Consider the following 21,909-nt stretch of genomic DNA (forward strand, 5'->3'; position numbering starts at 1 on the left):
AAACCAGTGTCTGTCAAAATAAGTAGTTTCCCTGGTATGCAAGAGGAACATAGAAAATTAATCCTATTTGAGATGAACGCCTATATTTGATACATTGTTAAAAATGCCTCTCCTTTTCTCTTCTTTCTCCGCAGTTGCCATGTATCGAGAACCATCTTTGCATGATATTGGAGAAACAGTGCCAAAGGCTGGGGTAACTCCAAGTAAAAGCACAAGTGCATCTGCAATAATGAATGGCGGCAAACCAGTGAACAAGAGCAAGACAACATAGCCAGATCCTCACAGGTGTTGTGACTTTACCGAGTCCCGAGTACAGTTGAGCGATTTATCCTTGCCAGACTTCCCCTCGGCCGTGTCTGTGGATCAGCTTGCGGCAAGTCACCAACTTGCCCATTGCTGTTTCTGAACTGAGTTGTTGCAAGTGGATAAATCTCAACATGTAGCTCCACCACAACAAGAAGACACCTGGATGAACCAGCTAAACTCAGACCATGGAATGCCCTACCAGATATTGGAATGCCTTTTTAATATCTTTTCTGTGACTGTGACACTTCATGTGAATGACATACTTCACAAGTACACTTGATACCTTGCCTGCTGACAATTGCCCATAATCCCTTTTTGAGTCCAGTTTCAGCAAAATCCATGTGTTTAAGTTCTATTTTGTAGCACACAAATAATCAAGTAATTTCTAGTTAGATGCTGTAAACCTGTGCTATTATGGATTTCTCTTCTTCCCTTTTTTATAAGGCTGCTCGCTCCACTGTTTGTGACCTTTTGCAAGGATTGTGTTTCTCTATAACTTAAGTGTTGCCGGTGGCTTAGTTTTGAAAGCAATCAGGGAATCAGGAAGCCTTCAAAAATCTATTATTACAAGTTATATCTATAAAGAATAGGATTGTTGTCTCTGGCTTAAAATATTGATTAAATGTGAATACTCTTTAGTAACAGATACTGTGCTTCTGAGGTTGGCATTGAAGTGGAGGGAAGAGTGTCAAACACAACCAATGGGGAGTTTTCTGAAATGTGTGTTTGGCATCCCCCTATAGTTTCTTTTTGTGTGTGTGTTTTATACATATCACAGGCTTACTGGTAATGGTAACATTTGCCTTGCCCAGCGAGCAAGACCCACTAATTTTTGGAAAAGTGGGTCCAAAGAATTTTGTAGGCCTTGTAGGCCTGAATTAAGGCTCATTTTTCATCTACTAAATCTTCATTGTTTGAAAAACAACCACCACCAATAAAAAAAAATAAAATTAAGACTAATCAGAGTTGCGCTACCTAAATCCATTTCAAATATAATCCTTTCCTGTTTTTAAGGAACTGAACTTAATGCCATTGTTATTTTTGGCTGAATCCCACACCTACTTAGCAAAGCATGGGCAAGGATGCTGTTGTGTTCTATTTTGCAGCACCAATGCAAAGGGTAGTTACAAATTATAGGTTAATATTTCTGGTGTTTTAAAAAAGAAGTTTTAAAACTGGACATATTACAAAACTTTATTTTTATTTTTAGCTAAGCATGCAAAGTCCGGTCCTATGTATTTCACTGATATCCCAGTATGTACCTCCACCCAGCTTCCTAGGATAACATGCCCACCAAATTGCTAGATTGAAGGTGCCTTGCCTTGATCTCTATATACTGTACTTTCTCCTACATGAACCTAGAAGAAATCAAAAACATCATAAAATTGAAGCCTTGGGTCATATTACCAGAAACAACATCAACCCTTTGAGTTTGTCATTTGTGAACAATTAAGTCAATGTTGTGGGGGATGAAGGACAGGAGGGTGGGGGGGAAATTTAGAGAACACCACAGAGATGCCACTGAAGTTTTTGCACGCTTAGTCACAGGCTTTAAGAGGATTAAAAATATGGGCACTCTCTGTATGCTTAAGAAGGTATTTGTTTCTTAGAAATGGCAGCAAAGATCAAACTGTATCTCAGTCTGGAAAACTGTGGCAACACTCTCTTGGCCTCTTGCTGTTACCTTGATATTTAAAGACAAAAAGAGGAAATCATCCATTCCTTTTTTAGCACAGTATTTCTGGCAATTTGTTTTATCACATCTTTGTGCTGAATTCCCTAAAAGAGACTGCTGATTATTTCAAACTCCCTGTCTGCTCAGCTGAACAACTGATTCAGTCTGAATGAACCCTTCATACTAGTTTTCAAATGTGTTCTGTTTTTATAAGCAACATTTAGTGCACTCTTCAAGGAGGCTACTGTAAAGCTGCTAAATTCTAGATAAACTTTTTCTTTTTTTTCTGTAGATCAGACTTCTTTTTGTATATGTGATATGAGAACAGCAAGATAATGCTTGATGTTGGGTCTTTCTAGGGAGGGAATGAGTTAAGCATGAAGCCCTCTATCCATGTAGAGAAAAAAAATACAAACCTAATCTAAAACTGTGATAAAAATGCAAAGAAACTTTGACTTAAGACTGTGCCCTTGCCTGCTAGCACTAAATCTGTGTGCGTGGGGAAAACAACACTTTATTAAAAACTTTGGTGTGCCCTTCTCATCCCATCTGGTCCAGTGGGATTTGTGCACCATCCCTGAGAAAACAAAATCAAACCAAAGCAACTCAGATGGTGATCTGGGGGCTTGCTCTGCACTGCAGGCCCCATGAGAGGCAGCAGCCTTGATGCTGTACTGTCAGCAGGGTCCCACTGTGGCCCCAGGCCTTCCTACAGTTATAAGAGGAGAACTTGACAATATTTCAAGTAAGATAAAACAGCTGAAGGCTACATTCTCTCTAACCTGATTCATGAGGAGGGAATACATGAGTTCATGTTCCATTCAGCTGTCTTTTTACTCATCCATTGTAAGAGCCTGAGGAGAGACAGGGCTGGAGACCTGGCTGAGCCATGCAAGGAGGATCTGGTTTATTGCCTGATCCTATATAGGCATTGTTTTCAACATTAACCTTTTGGTCCTGAGTAACTATGATCTGTGAACCAGTTTGGGAGGCTATAATTAAGGCCAGATTTAATTTCTTTAAGCAGTTAGTACATACTGAAAATACAGCTTTTTTTTTTTTTTTTTTTTTTTTTTTTTTAATTATTGTCTTCTGATTTTCTTTCTGTGGGCTAAATTCATATGAGTGTTTCATCCAATGAATCAATGTCCTAATTTTTTTTTCTACAATCTGTTTAAACATAACAAAGGTATCTTTGTGCTTTGTTTCCTCCCTTTAATTTTGTCTTGTCTCATCTGTTGCATGGGAAGAGTATGGCAAGGATGAACTAACTGCATGTTGTAGGTTGTCTGTCAAAGAACTGTTGGTCAGTGTTACAAATTTACATACATATATGCAAAGAGTTTGTCCGCATTGTACAGTTTGTGTTTATTCTTATTTGTTGTATACACAGATTCAACATGATGAATAAAACATTTATATGAAGGCATACTGGAAACCAACAAAAAAGTTTATGTAAGAAGCAGACTGTGCAAAGCATCATTGCACTGGCCACAGGATGGTGAAACTTCATGTAAATAGGTTGGCAAACTCAGTTCTCCCCCTTTACCATGCCAAAGAAAATTTCAGCTCCTTAATATAATACCTCTCTTGCTGTTCTCCAGGATGAGACTTCACCATTTTGTTCCCTCTAAAATTAATTTTGCTGTTAAGTGAAAGCTGTTTTCAACTGTCTGTTACAACTAAAGTACTGTATAGTAAACCTGATGGAATCAATTTGTATTTACAGATTGGGGTTTTTGTACTTACATGTGCAGCTGTCTGTGAATCTGCAGCGTTCCAGGTCTTCTGCATGCTTGCTTTGTATTTTGTTCTTCTGGGTTTTCTCTAATCTCTGAGAGACTGTTCACACTGCAAACTAACCTCATCTTACCATTTTATATGTTAACACTGCACAAAGTCATTCTCTCCTTTTCTCTTTTTAACTCTGTGTTTCAGCTACAGTTCTATTTAGCAAAATCAGTCACACCTGCACAGTTTTAGAGATCCAGTTTTGAGGAGATATGAACTACTTCAACAAAGCACCATTTTGCTGTACTTCAAAAATTTTATAAATACACAAGAATCCTTATGAGATTGCTCACGTGATAGAGCCTATAGAAGGGCCTCTAGCTCCTTTTAAGTGCTTTGTAGTTCACATAACAGAGCTTTTGCTTTGTATTCTGGGCGTTTTAGCCATTCTCAATTGATTTTTTAATATACTGTCATTTTCATTAATGTTGGTTGTTAATAAATCACTCCCAGCCCCTCCCCTCCACTAGATATAAAGTATAGCAATCCACTTTGACTAGGATCATACCTGAAACGATAGTAAGAACCCTGGCATACATATACATATATATGGGGGAACGTTTTGTCTTGGTTTAAAACTAGCTTAAGAAATGAGGTATGAAAGCAGACAGTTTGGTCCATGCAGTAAAAGTGTATCATGATGATCCATCTGTTTATTGGTATAAAGAAGACATTATTCAGCTACATTCCAATGCGAATTGAAGCAAAATTAGACTAAATAAGAAGGTTCTCTTTCTTTTAAATGGCCCTTTAGATAAATTCATATTTCGTGCAATGCATTCTAAAATGTTTAATAATGGGGTTTTTTTTCTGTGATGACTAATGCAAATGCTATGTCTTATTTTTAAAGATGTAATAAAATTTTTGTTCAATTACTTAGTCACAGAAATATTCAACTTAGCTTTCTTCATCCCAGTATCATTTAGCTGTATCATTTAGCTACAAAGTGAGATGTAATTCTGCAAAGAAGCAAGGGCAATGCATCAGAAAAGTGAGAGCAAGTACATGATTAAATGCATCTATGTGTTTCTAAGAAAGAGTATAGCCACAGGAAAAAAAGGGATCACAAGCAGGTTAATAATTTATAGAAGCAAATCAATCCACAGGTTTTTTATAGGTGATATTACAGGTATGTTATACACAATAGGCATAATCCTGCAAGTTCATTATAGAAGCATTGGCACACTTCTGGATTGTGTTCTTTCTCACATAAGAAGAAAACAAGGCTATAGTACCTTTTTGTTTATAAGGTTTATCAATCTAATCATTAAAAAGTCCCCATTTATCCAATTTGGTTTTGCCTTTTGCCACAGACCTGGAAGCAGGTTTTTACAGTCACTAGCTATGAAGAATCAAGCAGTAAGCTTCACTTCCTTATGCCTCTTCCTGTATTTACAGTTTATATATCTGGAATTCCCATCGTAGGGAATGAGGTGTAAGATAACAATGTATTAATACAGCTATTATATTCACATATGTGGAATAATAATCTTATTCCTTCTGATTTCATTTTTCTAGAGAGGAAATGAGCCAAAAACAGATATGCTGGGTGTCACATCACCCGTTACCTCAGCAAGAAGAGCAGGGGAAATGTTCAAGCAACATTATAGGAAACAGAAGAAAAATTGGAAAAGAATTAATGTGTACATTACATTTTTAGTAGTCTTAGTTAATACTTTAAGGTTTATAGTAATAGCACCATTTTGTTTGACAATTGCATTTTCATGAACCACTGAGAGTAGCTGTCTTAGATATTCTGATTTTTTTCCATATGTAAGTTAACAAACAACCTGAATAACACTTTTTGAAATGCTATGGCTACATAATTCATCCAGTAGTCAAAAGGCTGGAGTTGATTGGTTTTAAAAAAAAAATCTAGAAATAAAAATTACTTTATACTCTTTAAGTATACAAATTTAAAATTAAAGCAAATGACAAAGTAAAATGCATCAACAACACTGCAACCACCTAAAGAATTGTTCTTTTATATATGAATGAGTACCTGAAATACCACAGCTGATCTACGGTATATAGAAATATATTTATGATGCCACAAAACAAGTCAAAAGCATCTACGGACACCAGATAAGAGTTTTGATTATCTAGTATTTTCTTAATACAGTACTAAGTACAAATGGAAGGAAAGGAAGGAGAACTTTGTATCCTTCATTGTTTACACTCTGATTCAGCAGATGAATGTATATGCAAAAAACCCAGCGATTATAAGATGATTCAGGTCAGCGGTATTCCTTATTCATAAGTATAAATAAAAGCAACAATTTGTGCTCTCCAGACACTAAGGTTGACAAAATGCATATATGCTAAAACTTAAGAAAATATTCCTGTTGAGCTCCATGGAGTTTAAGGGTTTTAAGTATAAAATATAAAATAAAATTTCAAGATGAATTTTACTTTGAAGATTCTTTATACTTTATTAATACAGTTTAAAACTCTGCCTGATATTTTGGTTATCTGATAAGAGAGTAGCTAGCAGCTTTGGGATGTATGTCTAGATATTTATCTGCATAGCTTATATATAAGTTGGATGTTTGGTAATTATACTTCCTGAAAACATGGGCTTCATGAGCTTCATTTTTAGAAAGAAAGAATCCAGGTTAAGGGGAAAAAAAGTGGTAGTTAAATAGCAAGCTATATGGGATGGGGGAATAATAGAGCAGTTAAATTAATTTGAAACTTTGCATTCTATTACATGTTCTGTACCATTGTATTTTCCTATTTCAAAACTGTCCTTCCTAAAAGAAAACTAATTTCTAGACCGATAATGGAAATACATTTTTTTTGTTAATACATAGTTCCATTATTTCTGAGTCATTTACCTCTTCAAAAATCAGGACCTTGGCACCTAAACCACAATGCTAAAGTTTGGTATCTAAAAGAAGTATTTTTGAGCCATTTAATCAATTTCTTGCTCAATCATGGTTTCACAAAATGTAAACACTTTTGAAACTAAAATGTATATTTTTTTTTTTTTTTTTTTTTTGCTCTAAAGAATTCAAGGGCTGCCAAATCTACATGTACAAAAAAATAAGAGACTCATATGTAAATAAGTTAGGGAAGTCCCAATAGTTGTGCATCGTTCATAACTCAATGTGGATTTCACACTGAGCAGCATTTCACCATTGGAAAATAAAAATAAAATTTTTGTTCATACCACTGCTTTGTTTGTATTTACTGTATTAGAACTTTAATTACTTTGTTGACATAGTCCAAACATCTTTGTCTGAGACCAAGCTACTGCAAAGCACAGATGTTTTTTCAAGTCAGTTGACGTTCAGGTTCTCCACTTCTATAAAAGCAGTTCAATTCAGTGAATTCCACGTGTGACAGGGCAATCTATCCTGAACAGTGATTTCTAAGAGTAGACAGAATTTTCATCCTAAAAGTTACTAAAATAAAAAATTTTCCTTTGCTTTACATGTAGGAGGCAACTGTAGATACACAGAACAGTACAGTAGAAGTACATCTGTGCTGCAGATTACACATGCAGAATAGGCAATCAAACTTTTATATCTTTATTAGTTTCATTCCTTATATTTCTATAGGTTATGTATTTGAAAGTATTGTAATATGTAGATTAGATAACCAACTTACTGACATATCAACCACAGAAACTAAAAATTCTCTTGTGGAAAAGGTTCCATTCAAACATTTTGGGTCTTCAGTCTGTGGGTGTCATGTAATTGGACCTCAGTGACACAATTATTTGACCAAATAAAAAAACATTAATATTTTTATAGGTTTCTTTACAGTTTCTCTCATTTTATGAGCTGGTGCATAATCAGGATTATTGGAAAGGAAAAAAAAGGGACAAATCATGTATTTTTCATACACCATAAAACAAATCAAACTAATTATTTGACAAATATTCAACTAGTGCTACTCTTCTACAGGAGCATACTGATAAGATGTGACAACCAAGTAAATAATGTTAAAAAAAAGGTTTTCTTATATCTTTGCCTAAGGTTGCTCAAAGAAATAGTCACTACAGGTATAATATTGGTTCCACTGAATTTAAAAAAACTCTGGAGAAGTTCCATAGGGCCAGTATTTTATGACTTCACCCCCCTCTAGAGCTTGGGTTGTCCTGCTTGCTTGTTTAGTTTTCTGATGCATTTCTTTAATGAGCAGATCCTCAAATGTGTTCTAAGGTATTTACAACAACTTATGTGTGCATTCATGCACACCCACACCCAGACACTTCTGAAATTAAATGTCCTAGCAGCCTAAAGAAAAACAAACAAAAAAAACCTCCTCAATCTTTGACATCCTTCATTAAGGGTATTCTCTCCCCAGCCAGATTTCACAAGCATTTCCATTCCATCCTTCCCAGCACTCACAGTTTCCACAGCTACAAACACCGTTACCTAGAATAGAATGAATAAAGGGCAATTATCATAATCGAAATGTAATACATTAAAATGTGTTTTATGGGAAGTAAAAAGCTATGCTAAAGTAGTTTCATTGTTCCTTTATTATTCCCCTACCCCTTTTTCCTTTGGAAGGAAGCAATTACTGTACCATTGCATTAAGAAGCCACTCCATACCTATACTTACAAGGCATTAATAGCATGTTCTCAATATTCCATCAGCAGTATTGCAAATATTGTAACTGTGTATGGTGTAGTGTAATTGTGTACACCAGTGTTTGTACCCAGCTGGTGAGGATTAAGTGTTCACACTGTGCCTCCAAGTACAAAGAAAAACAAGATTACTTTTAACTATTATTCATAAAGAAAAAGTCATTAAAAGCAACCAACTGAATAGCAATAAAACCATGACTTTGAACACAAAATCTTTAAACCTAAAATCTCAGAAGTGCTATACAAATAAATCCTATCTCAAACTCTCTATTAAGTGAAAAATATTTTGGCCCTATTTTGAAGCAGAGAAACATTTAGTACTGAGATCCATATATTAATTTTATTTAAATATTTTTTATGACTCCCAGATGTTCAGCTTGAGACCTCTGAAGTCTTTGTATCTATGTAAACTCCTCTTCCTTCTGACTTTATGAAGATCCATGACTAGCCATTAGAGCTGCAGATAAGGCTCTTGTTGCTGCTTTACTGGCTACTTGCCTCCAGAAAATGACCCTTGCTAACAGGGCTAGCTGGAATACACAATTTACTAGTGTCAGCCTTCCCACTCTCACTCTAATCAGCTTGCAGAGTTCTTTCACATCTAATAATCGCTCAGCAAAGATTTTCTAAAATTAAGATTTGTAACAGGAAGCAGCCAGTGAGTTAATTTAGCAATTCCCATGCTACTTCTTGTCACTATGTTTGTCATGAGGGTTTGTTGGCAGCCTGCCCATTTCTATCGACATCTGCCACCTGCATATTCAGACAATGTTAAGGTGAAGCTGCTTGAATCATTTACCATCACTTCATAAGGAAAGCTACCAGGTGTTCCAGCCTCCCACCGACATTTGTCTGATTGCTAGGAAGCTCTGTTAACCCACACAACTATGCCCCTAATCCACCAGGGATCATGAGACAAGTGAATCTTGTCTGTGACTTAAATGGACACATGGAATGGCCAGTAAAAGAACAAAGGCTAAGGAAACCTAATGATTGTAATACTGAGACTGCATCCTTTGCCAAGAAACAGTAACTTGTAGTCTGTTAGAGTGAGAATTGTTGATGGGTTCCATAGCTGGCTTACTTATTTAAATTCATACTCAGGCTTCTAACTGTTGTTTTGAAACCTTAAGATCATCGTGCTGCATGAAGAAACAATCATAACAGGTTTGAATAACCAGGAAAAGGGCTTCCTCCATCAACGGGGAAAGAAGAAGCTGGGCTTTGTCTAACATAATTCCCATCAACCCAGTTTGTTTCCTGAAGCAATTAAGTGTTAGCCTGTACTGCACCTGTGCAAATGAGACCATCATGTTTGTCACAGTCTCTGTCATCGCATTCACAGAAATCACCCGAAATGTACCATTCCTGGGGTGAACAGATGCACTTTCCACAGTGGCAGGAACCTGAAATCACAAAAATTATTACACACAGTCAAAGAGTACTGGCACATTCAGGCTAGAAATAACAACCCAAGTCACACATGTGCACACATACGCACATGTGCATGTGCACAAAATTGCTGTATAAGAGGCCATTGCACAAAAGAAAATAATCAAGCTAAAAGCCTTTAGAATGGAAGGATTCTTTTGGCATGAGCTGGAGTATGGTGGGGTGTTACTACTAATGCTTTGATCCTGCTATTTCACTTAATCAGGATTCACATTTTGAAGCTTTCTTTTGGTTTCAGAGACTTACAATCAGGGCTTCTCTTCGCAGGAACTTCATTTTTTTTACTAGAAAAGCTCAAATTGTCCCTGACCCATTGTTACTGAAAGCAATAAAATCACACCCAGGAAGAAAATAGTCCTCATCTAAAGCTTTTAGGGGTGAGTTCACAAAAGACCAGAAGTGCCCAAGACTAACATCTGTAGACCCCCAAAATCCTTATCAGCACAAATGAAGCTTTTCCACCTCCCACTGAATTATTAAATATTTGCTTTAGGCCAGAAAGAGTTTGTGCACATAATGGCAGCTCAGCCACTGGCTCATTCCTGCAGGGTGCACTACTGCCCCTTGTTGGGACATGCTGCTCTCCTACTCCTCAAGGATGTCAGGCCACATGCTCACAGGCAAAGGAGGGACTCTCTGGTCAAATTCAGGTAATGCCATAACCCACGGTGCACCAGAAGCCTCCCTTTAAGGCTCTGAGACATCCTTACCCTCAGGAGAAGGTTCACGGCTCTGAATCCTGGAAAGTGACAAGTGCCCCCTGACAATCATGTGTCAGGAAGCCTGTAGCCTGAGAAGTGGGTGAGAGAGAGGCTTCTCTGCAACTAGAAATGCCACAAGGAAATGGTAATTCCTCCTAAATGATTCCAACACTTGGCTTAAGAGACTTGGCTTTTACAGATCACATCTTCAGCAGCCTGGCCCTATACAGATTTCAGACATGTAAACACTGAGGTGAGGATCTTAGTATCTGCTAAGCAAAATTCCTTTTGTGGGCCTAGCCCTAAAAAGGGATTGGAGCAGAAATCAATGTTAAAAAAATAAACACCAAATAAATTATAGCAAAGAATACATGCAAAATTTTCAACTATGAGTGGTGGAGCTAAAGAAAAAATGTCACCAAAGAAGCAGTTGACCTTTTACAGAAGATGCTTATAAATGTGTTAAATGCACTTGGAAATCCTAGCCTCCTGCAATATTTCCAGAATGATTCCATTAAAAAGTCACCAATGTGTTTAATGCATTATTAAAGAAAAACTATATAGAAGGAAGCAAGGTTATGTCAGAATATAACCTATACAGAATTCATGGGTTACTTAACAGGGCCTGAGCCAAAGCCTGTAAAATTATGCTTTTCCATCTTCCCAGTTCTTTCAGTGACCTCTGAATAAAATCCATAGCAATAATCCTAATACTCTTAAAGAATAAACGTTGCATCAGCTGATATCAACCAATTTTCCATTGCTTTTCCCATAAATACTGAAGCTTAATTCTTGAATACTTCAGAACAGCCTCAGCAGAGTATCTAATTTTTAATTAAACATGTAATTTAATGCTTATTTTAAATTTACAAAAATTAACTCATTGCCTAATCTTAGGGAAATGCTTTAACTTGTAACATATGGAACATGTAAATATATTCAGGAAAAGCTAGTGATCAGAACATTTGAGGATGGAAGTATTTGATTAAGCATCTACTTTTTCTGTGAGTTCTGAATATTGCTTACTGGGCCACTGGCATAGAAAATATTGACATTCCCTACAAGGATCCAAAATGCCATTGTATAAAGAGGCAGTGGAGGATAGCATACGTATCACAAAGTTGCTCGGTAAGAGATACACTAAGACATACTTGAGGGTAATTTAAACCAAATATCTCTGTTTATACAAACTGCAAGGTACTGACATCTGAAAATAATGAGGAATAGTATGAGCATTTCAGTGAAATTAAAGCAGTTATTAAGAGTATTACTACACTGTAAGAAGCCTGAAGTGATTCTGCATAAGCAAGCACTGATGCTGCTACTGAGGGATGCCCAAGATGTTTGAAACTGTTTTGCAGAAGATACAGCAAATTTAACACCAAGTCAACCAAGGAAGATAAGGCTCCAAAATACAAAATCTGTTAGGGAAATGAGTGTATCGAGTCTTTTCCCTGAACAGGGCATGCTGCTCTGGGAGGCTCCTCAGTTTAATTGAGTCTAATGAGTTGCAGGGTGTTTCCTGGGATGCCAGCCAGATCCTCTAGGATGGGATTTGGCTCATTACCTTGCCCACATCCTGCACCGTTACAGTCGCCATGTACAGCCCTATCTTTACTGCCAGGGAGGCAGCAGTGTGGTGGGTGTTGTTGTTTTCCTTGGGAAGAGCTTTTGCCACAGGTGGCACAGTCAGCGAGCCAAGATTCTGAAAACAGCCTGGGAAAGTGGATGCCCAACTTTGCTTATATTAGCAGAGTGCAATTTTCTGATAGTGTTCAGCAGTTATCTGCTGAAAACCAGGGCTCCTCACAGTCTATTAAAACCTACACACAGAAACTCAAGCTATCCTCAGTCCACTATACCACTTGCATATCCTGGCTAGGTTTCCAACAAAAATGGAATAACCACCATTAGTGCACAGGTTTGAAATTCCCTTTTATTTGACCAGTAGTCATTATTTTCTCCTCACTCTAATGAATCAGAAAGAACAATTTGCCATTTTGGTTTCCGGGTAGTGCTTCACTAGCTATGAACAATGTTTTAAAGTATGAGTGTCCAGTAAGACGATTTCCAGACACATATCTTAGGATCAAGAATAGATTTGCCAAAAAAAACCCAAACCCACCACCAAAAAAGAAAAAGAATTTAAAAAAAGCATAACAACACAATTTATAAGTAATTAGACAAATTAGACTGTCTTTGCCTGTGAACCCCATCCTGCTCAGAGAAGAGGCAGGAGATAGTAGCCTTCTGGGATGTTTACTGACCACACACTGCTGAACATGCCTTATGGAGGTCATTTCTCAGCTGGGACAGGCACTTACATGTGAATTGCTGTTCCTACAATAAAGCTGCTATCGCATCTAATTTGACACAGCTTTTCATATTGACTGTCCTCAAGGCAACCTTCCATGACAGTGGAAGCTAATATGTGTTCAGGGGCCAAAGAAACTTAACAAAAAAAAAAAAATCCCACCACTGTTGCTGAACATGGATTTAGGGTCACAGATAGGTAAGGTTGGAAAGGACAACAGTGGGGTCATCTGATCCAACCTCCCTGCTGAAGCAGGGTCTTCCTAGAGCACATCAAGCAGGATTGCCTCCAGACAGTTCCTGAATATCTCCAGTGAGGGAGACTCCACAACCTCTCTGGTCAGTCTGTTCCAGTGCTCGGTCACCCACACAGTAAGAAGTCCTTCCTCATATTCAGGTGGAACTTCCTGTGCATCATCTTCTGCCTGTTGCCTCTCGTTTTACTGCTTGGCACCACTGACAAGAGCCTGTAATTGCCATAGGCAGTAAAGGCTGTTCAAAAGAGCTACTACCTAGAAAATCTGGGCCTTTGGAACCTCCATTCATACAATTTAAAAGCAAAACCTGCCTGCTGCTGATTACAACATAGAGCACCTTTCAGGCTGCTACAGATTACATCAGTGACCAGATCCCAAACCAGGCTCTGGTGGCATAGCCAACAGAGGAAAAAATCCTTGGTATCCCTGCAAATTCCTGAAGGATTATCTGCCCCCGAAGCCTCAAAGTAAATTGAAACCCTTGATACACATGTTCAAAGCTAATTGTTCTCACAGTAAGACCCACAGGCTGGAACAAATAGCTCTTAGCCATCCTTAGAAAAAGGTAGCAGATTATATGAATATTTTAAAAACCAACATAATTTTTCATGTTTATATTTATACAGAATCTTACATCGTGCATTTTATTGATATTATATATTCCCTCACCTTCATGGTTTATATAAAAAAAACTCAGTGAGACACACATTAAGAGAAAAAAAGTTAACTTCTGCAGTAAAACAGAGTAATTTCTATTTCTGCAGTAACTCCCCATCCTCTTACACATATACTAATTTAAAGATTGTCCAATCTGGAAAAAAACAGAGAAACAGTGCAAATTTCTCATTTTTTATGACATTGCATTAACTGGGGGGGAAAAAACCCAAAAAAACAACAAAAAAGTGCAATAGGGGAGAATTCTGATAAGTGATAATACAGATGGATGAAGGCTGGGCTGGAAACCGCTTTTAAGTTTCTCTTGCACCGAAATAAAAGTTACCAAAGGGGAAACTGGAAATCTGCCTGATGTAGAAGATTCCTGTTTTTTCCAGCTGGCAGATTTCTTTCCTGTCTATGCAAGGGACATACAAATATAGGAAATGGCACAGAGAATCTGGATTGGGTGCATTCTAGCCTCCAACCAGTCTCTTTTTTGTCTATTCTCTTTCAGACATATCATATACAAAAATAGGCAATTTGCACTATGGGGGAGCTAAAAAGCCCTCTTTCCATTAATGCAATTTCCTAGCCTGAAAGATTGCAAGGTAAGAGCCTCAGAGAATAATTTCAGATAATTATCAAGATTTTCTAACTTTTATTCTTCCCTGTGGCAATTTTTTTAGAGCTGAACTGAAGCTGATGCAACCATCTGAATGAAAGCTAGTAAATGAGAAAGTTTGTAGGATTCATTTGTGGGGGTTGCAGACGTCTACTTTTCCTTTGCAGCTGTGTTGGGGAGCAGAGTGATTAAGGATACCACATGTTGCTTTTAAACACTCTCCTCCACTTACTGTTGTCCAATATATTACATTTGCCATCTTCCCCACTAGAGTGTTACTGTGGGTAGTGCCCTTTTCCCCCAAAATGGAAGGAGCACTAACAGTTAGTTTATAATGTACAGCTGTTCCACGCAGACCATCAGCTAAACACATACAGGAAATTATATGCTACTAACAAATTGCATAGGAGAGCAGCGCTGCTGAACGTGTATGGCTGGGGTGGGTGTCTGACAAAATGGATGTAAGTGCATTACGGACCCAAATAGAACATCCTTTTAATAATGAGTGCCTTTGAAGGAAAGGGTTACTAAACAACAACCCCCTACCACACACATTAGTCTTCCAGAAGGTGATTATTTTCCTCTGGCAGGCGCTGACATAGGGTAGCTCAGCTGCCAGATCTTACCCTTCCCGGAGCACAATATGCCATCCGCTGACTCGCAGAGACTTCTGCTCTCCTCCTCCGTCATGTTGCACTTCCTTGAGTGCTGGCACAACTTTCCAAACCACCCATCCTGGCAAATACATCGGCCACATGAGCAGATACCGTGGCCTGTAATGACACCAAGGTTGGTTATGAGCAAGACAAGCAGAAACCAGTGACTGTGGTCGCAGCTTCAGACCTCTTCAGTATGAAGTGCATGCAGACAGATGGGTGGATAGCACAGCTTCCCAGCAGGATGGCCTTCTCCAGTTCTCTCATCTTGTGTTTAACAGGGTTCCCTAGTGGGGGTGCAGAAAACAACACTGGGAAAGGTCAAAGAAACCCTAGAACATGGGTGAAAAATAGACTCTAAAAGCCACAATTCACACTTTGGGGGGGGGGGGAGATAAAATATAAATTTTTGAGAATTATTTGTACAAAGATTAATAAAAGAATTATGTTGAATAGTTCATCAAAAATATGTGGAATAGTAAACTGAGTAGAAAATTTGGCCAAGAAGAAGGGAAAAGTGACAAAAAATACAGCCAAGAATATAGGAATGGAGAACAGAAAAGAAAAAAGAAGAAATGCCTCAGACAGCATTACATTTTTCAGCTTTGAATAATATTTCTGCATCAGAGACAATAATTCCTAAGCTAATCTGGGAAGCAAATTATACATACCAGTGACTTTTGTCCTATCCTACCGGCTATGTAGGTCAAGGGAGTAGAAATGAAGGGACTGAGATAATTTGGGAGCACAGGCTGGGAAGAAGGGAACAAGTAGTAGGAGTATCTGGGAAAGCACTGAGCCATGGGATGCAGGGAAGCAAACCAGCAATTTTGGTTTTCTCATTAGTGGACTTCCTATAAGCTTCCAGTGCAACTTGGTATTGTAAACTGAGAGGCAGCACTGGTAGAGGCCCAGAGGAGAGACAAACCTGGTAGTTTGCTGTAAGAGGAATTCATTCAGGCTTACTGATAGTCAAATACTTTACAAGTTCTAATTACAAAAATACTGGGAGCACCAAAGTCTTGGAGCTGTCATTTCCAGCACCTAAAAGTTTAAAATAACTTTTGTATCCCAGACTCTGTATTGATCTTTGGGGTTTTTTATCATATTATCTATACACCTTTAAAGGCTCAGCAACAATGACACAGTCTTATTATGACACTATTTCTACCCACTTCTAAAAATTGATAACTAGCAACAATAGAAGCTTGATGCTACTTGAATTTCTGTGTTAGACTGGGAAGCAGGAACAACTATATGACAACCCAAAATACAAGAAGTAAAAACCAAGCATAAGTACTTTCTCATATGCTCCTTCCAGATATGTCATGCCATTGTCTACATTAACTAACTAAAATTAAGCTTCTGTCAGAAGCTTAATTTTTATCTACCTTATTTATTTTTAATTAATAACATAAAGATAAGAATTCAGATTAGCTCAACCAATTAAGAGCAAAATATACAACTGGATGTCACTGCTGGAAAATTATTTGTGAAGATACAAACCCTTGCAGTCATTTTTGCAGTGAATAGAAAGAAATCCATGGCAATTTCTCTGAGAAAATAATTTTAAGGCATTTTTGTTGTAGTCATTATGTGTTATGAATAAAGAGACTGATCATGTCTGTAAAGCCTTTACACAAGTCAAAAATGTAATGAATAATCTATAAATTTGCATCAAACAGAGCTTGTTGTTTACCACATAAAACTTGACTTGCATTTTTCTGTAATGACCATTTCTCTCCTCCTTTATGCCATATAAATCCCCAAATCATAAAGGATTATTTTGTCTCAAATAATCAGTTTTACAAAAGTAGTATTTGTTTCTACCTGACACCAGCTTGGGCAGCTGCAGCTTTTTGGATGCCTCATATATTGGGTGGCAAGTGTACAAGTGTTCAGCCCAGTGCTTGTTAACTTTAAGCTATCTCATACGTGTGTGGTAGCCTGAGAAAAACTGCTTTACATGGTCTAGTTGTGAATATCCTCCTTGCAAATCACAGAACAAAGGGGCAATCTGAATAGTTAAATGAGTGTTTTATCATGTTAAGCAATTCATTTCATCTAGACTTCTTCAATTAGAGATTTTTCTTTACCCCTAAATACTCAGATTAAGCAGATTTACTGGGAAGTGTTGGTCTATTAACATTTCAGACCTAACATAAAACAGTTAAAATCAAAAACAAATTGCATTGAAAACGCTCATTCATAAAAATGTATGTTAATGAACTTTTAAATAATCAACAATGTTTTAAAAATTAATTCTCAGAGAATAAAGACTTTGATGGGGAGAGGTAAAGGATAGAAAGATGGTGTCAAATACACTATCATTTTATTAAGAATTATAACTCACATAACCACAAGATTTAAATGTGAAACATGAATTCAGCAAAAAAGCAAGCTGTGACAGATTACTAGCAGGAGCCCATTATAACCCAAATCAACCTGAACCAAACTGGACACCAGGATGAATTACTTCTTGCCATGCCTGGAATTGAAATTGCATCGTTGTGGGAAATTTCAGTTTAGAACTACTCATGCAGCTGCTGTTGGTATTCCCCAAAAATCTGCATGATCATTTTGTAATACAAAAGGCACCACTACATGGGAGCACCAGCACAATGAAAAAAGTGATCATTACAGAGGAAGCTGGTTCTTCTTTACAGACCAATTATTACAACCAGATGATGTTCCTGAAGGGCAAATTGAGGCCAGGCCCAAGCAAAATTTGACACCTCAGGAACAGAAGTTTCTCAAATTAATATAATATAATGTATTTTAACTGGATGAAAAATAAAAGTTTTAAAAGTGTACTAAGAATATGAAAAATTGCAGCATAACACAGGTTCCCTGATAGAGAACACCACAGAAAATGAAACAAATATTTCTCTCTGTATTTAAATAGAAACAGGTCTTCCATTTTTATTTTTTCTTTTAAATTTCAGGACTTTCCATTTTATTATTAACAGAAGAGAATATTAAACCACATATATCTGGGAGAAATATTTCTGAGCGAGCAGGCTTCATTACCCTGCCCAAATATGCTAAACAAGTTGCTAAAAACATTATTAGAACACTGATTTTTATTTTTCAGTTTTTCTTGAATATCAGAAGATAGGAACAGTTGTGACAACTGCAGTTGGAGAAGCCTAATATAAATGTGAAGCTATACACTGACTGTCTATTATATTTTCAAAGTAGGTCAGTTAGTCTTGTCTAATTCTAATAAAGGTGGACTGTGGCTTCAGTTTGAGTAATACAACTGTCAGGCAGGTCAGTAACACCTTCAAGTGAAACTCTGCAGGAAAAAGGGCCAATGTCATCCTCACATCTACCCACCCAGAGAAAAGTGAGTAGGAACAAAATTGGAGCAATGGTGAGACGGCATTAAGTTTGAAGAGATTTTTGCAAGATTTGGAAGGGTACTAAAAAGTTCCAAGGAATTCAAAGGGTATCAGAAAGGGTATTCCCAAACTACCAGAGAAAGACAAAGCAAGAGAGAAAACCTGATACAGACAAAATCATTTAAGATATGAACCAGCTTTTCAAACAAGGGTGATGACTACTGGAACAAACTTTCAAGTGATGTTGGTGTGGGCTACACAGGTCTTAGGGGTTCTGAGAGCATGGCTTGCTGAGACAGTGCAGAGACTTCAGTGTAGGGGAAGCATGGGAATAGTGTAATGGCTATTTATAGCCCAATAGAAGAGGTTCAACAAAAAAGCCCCTTCTGGATTCACAATATTAATATCTATTAATCAACTTAAATGCTATAGTACTAGCAATTCCTTTACTGCCCATTTGAGCAGAAAGATTAAGTTAAAATGCTTTTTGCAAATGTAAATCACATTTTATGGTATCTGAAAAGCTAAACAAACTAAGTTTTCTGTGTATCTATGTAAAGTGTTGACTTTTCAGACAAATGAAAAGTCACCCACAAATGTCTGGGTGACCAGGACAGAAACTTGTAGTGCATTTAAAAGAAACGTTAGAAAAATTAAAAATCATTTAATTTAATGCAGACTATGCAATGCCATTAATACCTGTACCAGCTACAGTAGTCATTCTTGTATCTAAGACCTAGTAATCCTTTCAAATTTATCTATTGCTGCCCCTGGATGTGCCTCAGAGCTAGGATGAAGCAGTTAAACACAAAGGCACATGCATTGAATAATTAACTCTCCTCTTAGTATTGTCAAAATAAAACCCTAATTTGCATTAGTTTTATTCCAGTTAGGCTAGGAGTTCTACACTATTTGATACCATCATTTTCACTTTTGTTAGTAGCAGTTTTACTCAGTAAACATGCGTTTGAACTGTTGGTTTGGTTTACTGTTTGGTTTGGATTTTTTTTTCCCCCAAGAGAATAAATTGTATTTTTCAATAACAAATACCATCATAAAAATTCTCTATTAAGTAATATATAGAGAGCTAATATATCTATCTAGTATGTTCACTTTTTATATATAGTATATAAACTGAATGCTCTAACAATTATATGTTCAGATTCCACAGTCAAAAGAATATGGTCCCTCCTCTAAAGACTCCTCGATAGCACAGATGAAAGACCTGTTGGGTAGGATATAAACTCTTATTTTAACATGGCAGGAACCTCAGAGAAATTAGAATTTCAATTCAGATGCCCAGTGCCATTGGACAAGCCCTAAGGCATCAAGGACATCTTTACGATGGCAGCAGCCAGGCAGGCACCCCTGTGTCCTTGTGGAGCCTAGCTGGGGTCAGGCAAAGGTAGTCTTGGGAATCACAGGTGATAAAAGGTGCTTTAACTTAGGTGGCTGAAGACTTTGAAATTATGTGCCATATGGTTGATGAAGCCATGGTAGAATCAGGAATCATATTTCTGAATTCTCAGACCAGTCAGTGCCAAAACCTGTCTTTGTTGGGGAGATAGACAGGTATTATTTTTCTTTCCGAATTTGGTTTCTACATATATTTGAGACTTCCACAAATGTCTTATATACTTCTGTTTCTGTGGTTCAACATCAGTGCAAGAAATGAGGAAACTGTCTGACTGAAATGAGCAACTGTACCATACTTTGCTTTTTCTTAATGAAGCATTTAATTAATCATAGCTTTCTCATTTCTGTGGTTATGGTCTTACTGGTCCTTATAAGAACATGTTATCTGAAAATATCATGCATTTGTTTCACTGAACAGATGACAAAATTAAATGTCATTCATGATTTCTGCAGTACAGACATAGAACTTCCATAAAAAAAAGGTTTTACAGTTTTACATTTTCTGTTGTATATCCTATATTCCAAAAAAAAAAAGCAAAAAAAAAAAAAAGCAGTACTTCCTCTGAATCCAATTATTTATCCTGGCTGGATAGCAATGAAAATTTAATATTCAAAGGAACATGGCAATTAGGGGCAACTTATACCAGACTTTTGAGAGGGAGCTTTACTGTTGTACATCCTGGTGATGACTATGCAATCCTAAAATCCATCACTATAAGAATGTGATATGGAAGTTTCTGCCTCAGTTTCAAAAGTTTAAATCATTGGAAAGCTGCGAATTGTGGCTTAAGGTGTATGTATGCCTTACAAACTCCAGATTTTCCCTTGTTCTCTGGCAATTCATAGAGACTAACATTGGAAATCTTAACACTGCTGTGAATGATGGAGGGATGGAAATGTGTAAGTAAGAACCAGAAGAAAGACATGACCTACACTGATAACCAACAACACATTCACAGAAGTAAACTAAGGAATGTATTATTTTGTCAAAATCAGAAGGTCTGCACTCTCATAAAGCAATTATATAATGAATGACATGATGATTTACTGGCAGAAGACTGCTCAACAACAAAAGATGTCAGTGCAGATGCAGCACATAACTTGTGTCATTCTTTTCCGCATAACCCCAACAAGAACAACTTTGTCCTAAGAATGTCAAAAATCAGGAAGCACAGACAACAGGCACGAGACTTGCCTGAAGTTTACTGAGAAAAATAAGCAAAATTCTGAGTCAAAAGGATTACCCTAACTTTTGGGTCCTAAGTATATAAAAGATGTATTTAAAGACCAGGTTGTTATTGTCAGTCAGCATAATTCTACAGGAACTTGTAGTATGCAGAGGACCCCAAAGGTTTTGTTTTATTCTTTCAATGGCTGCTACTTGGCTCTGAAAAGATCTCATAGCTAGGCCAATAATTGTCCAGAGAACAAATCTAAGTGAATGGAGTTCCATTCCAAATTGATCTTTACTGTTTTTCTGAGTTCTTGTTGTCTGCCTGCCCTCAATCCTGAAAGAGAAAAAAATTGTAATGGACAACAGTCGACCCCATGAGGTGGAGCAGCCAATGATGAAATCACTGGAAAATGTGACTGGACACAGAAAGAAAACAAATACCACTTGAAAGCTCAGGACACATCTGCGGCGAGCAGCACAGCCATAACCTCAGAGGGCAGAGAGAAATATGTCTCACCAGTCTATTGGACAACTAAATATCAAGCCTGGTGTAAAAAAGTGACACAGGCTTGCCAAGAACTTATGCTGACAAACCTGGGATTCTCTGGTCATGTGTGTGCACCAAAACCACTTAACTTGGACATGAAAGACTCAAAGAACCAAATAAAGCCAAAGGAAATGTGATGTTAAATACTTCTGTGGATCAACACTGCAGTACACCTGGGAAAATCTTACATAATCAAAAAACCTCAACAGTAGGGAATGGGCCATTAGGTAGAACATATCTATCTCAAAAAGGCTTCACGAGACATCTCCTCCAGTCTTAGCATGTTAAGTCTCTGTACAGAGGCACAGACAAAGGGAGTGGAACATGAAGGAAAGACTGGGAAAGCAGGTCAAGGAAGGTGAGAGTCCCTCTCCACTCCACTCTGGTGAGACCCCAC

General features: G+C 37.4%; 2 protein-coding genes across 9 annotated transcripts in view; one reads left to right on the forward strand and one right to left on the reverse strand.

Annotated features, from left to right (window-relative positions):
* FGF14 (fibroblast growth factor 14) overlaps positions 1-7,107 on the forward strand; it is a 387,765-nt gene extending 380,658 nt beyond the window's left edge. For 3 of the 8 annotated variants that reach the window (XM_069007758.1, XM_069007776.1, XM_069007784.1), the window contains one exon: positions 135-6,933. In XM_069007758.1, coding sequence (XP_068863859.1) covers positions 135-271 — 137 coding nt within the window. In that variant the 3' untranslated portion in view covers positions 272-6,933. Of the gene's footprint in view, positions 1-134 lie in introns of all 8 variants that reach the window. The other 5 variants (XM_069007740.1, XM_069007730.1, XM_069007721.1 and 2 more) reach the window with 4 other exon arrangements.
* A 129-nt stretch (positions 7,108-7,236) lies between these two features.
* The window catches only part of ITGBL1 (integrin subunit beta like 1), a 127,915-nt gene continuing 113,242 nt past the window's right edge, over positions 7,237-21,909 (reverse strand). The window contains exons 9-11 of the mRNA XM_069007705.1: positions 15,002-15,148; positions 9,666-9,779; positions 7,237-8,157 (exon numbers count right to left, since the gene is read on the reverse strand). Coding sequence (XP_068863806.1) covers positions 8,066-8,157; positions 9,666-9,779; positions 15,002-15,148 — 353 coding nt within the window. The 3' untranslated portion in view covers positions 7,237-8,065. The remainder of the gene's footprint in view (positions 8,158-9,665; positions 9,780-15,001; positions 15,149-21,909) is intronic.

This window comes from Aphelocoma coerulescens, chromosome 1 (genome assembly GCF_041296385.1).
Source record: "Aphelocoma coerulescens isolate FSJ_1873_10779 chromosome 1, UR_Acoe_1.0, whole genome shotgun sequence".
In the NCBI taxonomy this organism is placed as follows: domain Eukaryota; kingdom Metazoa; phylum Chordata; class Aves; order Passeriformes; family Corvidae; genus Aphelocoma; species Aphelocoma coerulescens.